Raw genomic sequence first — 1,298 nt, 5'->3', positions numbered from 1 at the left:
ATATATATGTATACGTGTGTGTGTGTGTGTGTAAACATATCTTATACCCATATATCTATTTACTGATCCATCTTTATATGTGTGTTTATATATACACACGTGCATATGCATACATGCACTCATGCACAAACATATTCACTCATATATATATATATATATATATATATATATATATATATATTTGTATATATGATTGTATGTGTGTGTGTGTGTTTGTGTATGTGTGTTCGCATATGTTCACACTTCCAAAAGCCTATATATCAGTACATACCACAATGCCAAAGCCTTCAGTAATCCTACATACGTACCAGCATTGTACATTCTTACCCTGACAGCCAATATTTCATTCAGCCAATATTTCAAAAACGTAATTTCGACACCTCAAATCCCCCCCAAAAAAGAATTACAACATTCTTGTACTGTCTGAGTCCCCAAAAAAAGGGGTGGAGGCGATGGGCGGAGCGTGGACGTGCTTGCTATAAAAAGCAGCGGCTGAGGGTTTCAAGCTCTGTCTTCAGCTCTGTTCTCCCCTGTCTGCTCCGCTCGGGCCTTCGCTCTTGACTTTCCGTAGCATTCCTTCAATAAATTCATTTGCTTTTGTTATGAATCTCCTTCTTTTCTGTGGTAAGTCTCGGTGGGAAGTGTGTGTGTGTGTGGTTGAGATAAAGCAATGCTTAATGGCACTTCTTCCTGTCTAATTGTATATGTGTGTGTAAAAAACAAATACACACACATATATATATATATATACATGTGCATTTACACACACACATATATATATATACATATAGGCAGACATAGATATATATAGAGAGAGAAGGAGAGAAAAGAAACAGACAGGCAGAGAGAGAGAAAGAGAGGGAGTGGGGGTGAGAAAGATGACAGGAGAGAGATACAGACAGACACAGGCAGACAGACAGAAATAAAGAGGGAGGGAGAGAGATACTTATATATATAAGTATATATATACTTATATATACAAATACATATACATATGTGAAATATGCATTTACATGCATTAAGTCAACTGTTGTCCAATTATCGTTTAGTATTTACGGCATCTAATCTCGTATATTCAAGGTCTTCCTTCCCTTCGGCGTTTTAGATGTCAGATGGCGTCGTGGGATACACATAGCTGTAGTAATACATAGTGCATATGGCAAAAAATCTGCTGCTCTTGGAATATGACGTTACACTTTAAGTTTTTGGAACTTTCTGAATTTATTTTTCTAGGGTTAGGTTAGTCACATATACATATAGAAAATCCTTTGGGTGAAACAATGCTTCATATTTCTTGT

The 1,298-nt window shown here is 36.4% G+C and overlaps 1 protein-coding gene across 1 annotated transcript in view; it reads left to right on the top strand.

The window, feature by feature from the left end:
* Positions 1 to 587: 587 nt before the first annotated feature.
* Positions 588 to 1,298, top strand: part of LOC125026588 (pro-resilin-like) — an 8,510-nt gene continuing 7,799 nt past the window's right edge. The window contains exon 1 of the mRNA XM_047615141.1: positions 588 to 624. Within this exon, the coding sequence (XP_047471097.1) occupies positions 603 to 624 (22 nt within the window). The 5' untranslated portion in view covers positions 588 to 602. The remainder of the gene's footprint in view (positions 625 to 1,298) is intronic.

This window comes from Penaeus chinensis, chromosome 6 (genome assembly GCF_019202785.1).
Source record: "Penaeus chinensis breed Huanghai No. 1 chromosome 6, ASM1920278v2, whole genome shotgun sequence".
NCBI lineage: Eukaryota > Metazoa > Arthropoda > Malacostraca > Decapoda > Penaeidae > Penaeus > Penaeus chinensis.
The sequence above is the reverse complement of the archived record's forward strand: the minus strand, read 5'-3'. Positions and strand labels throughout refer to the sequence as shown.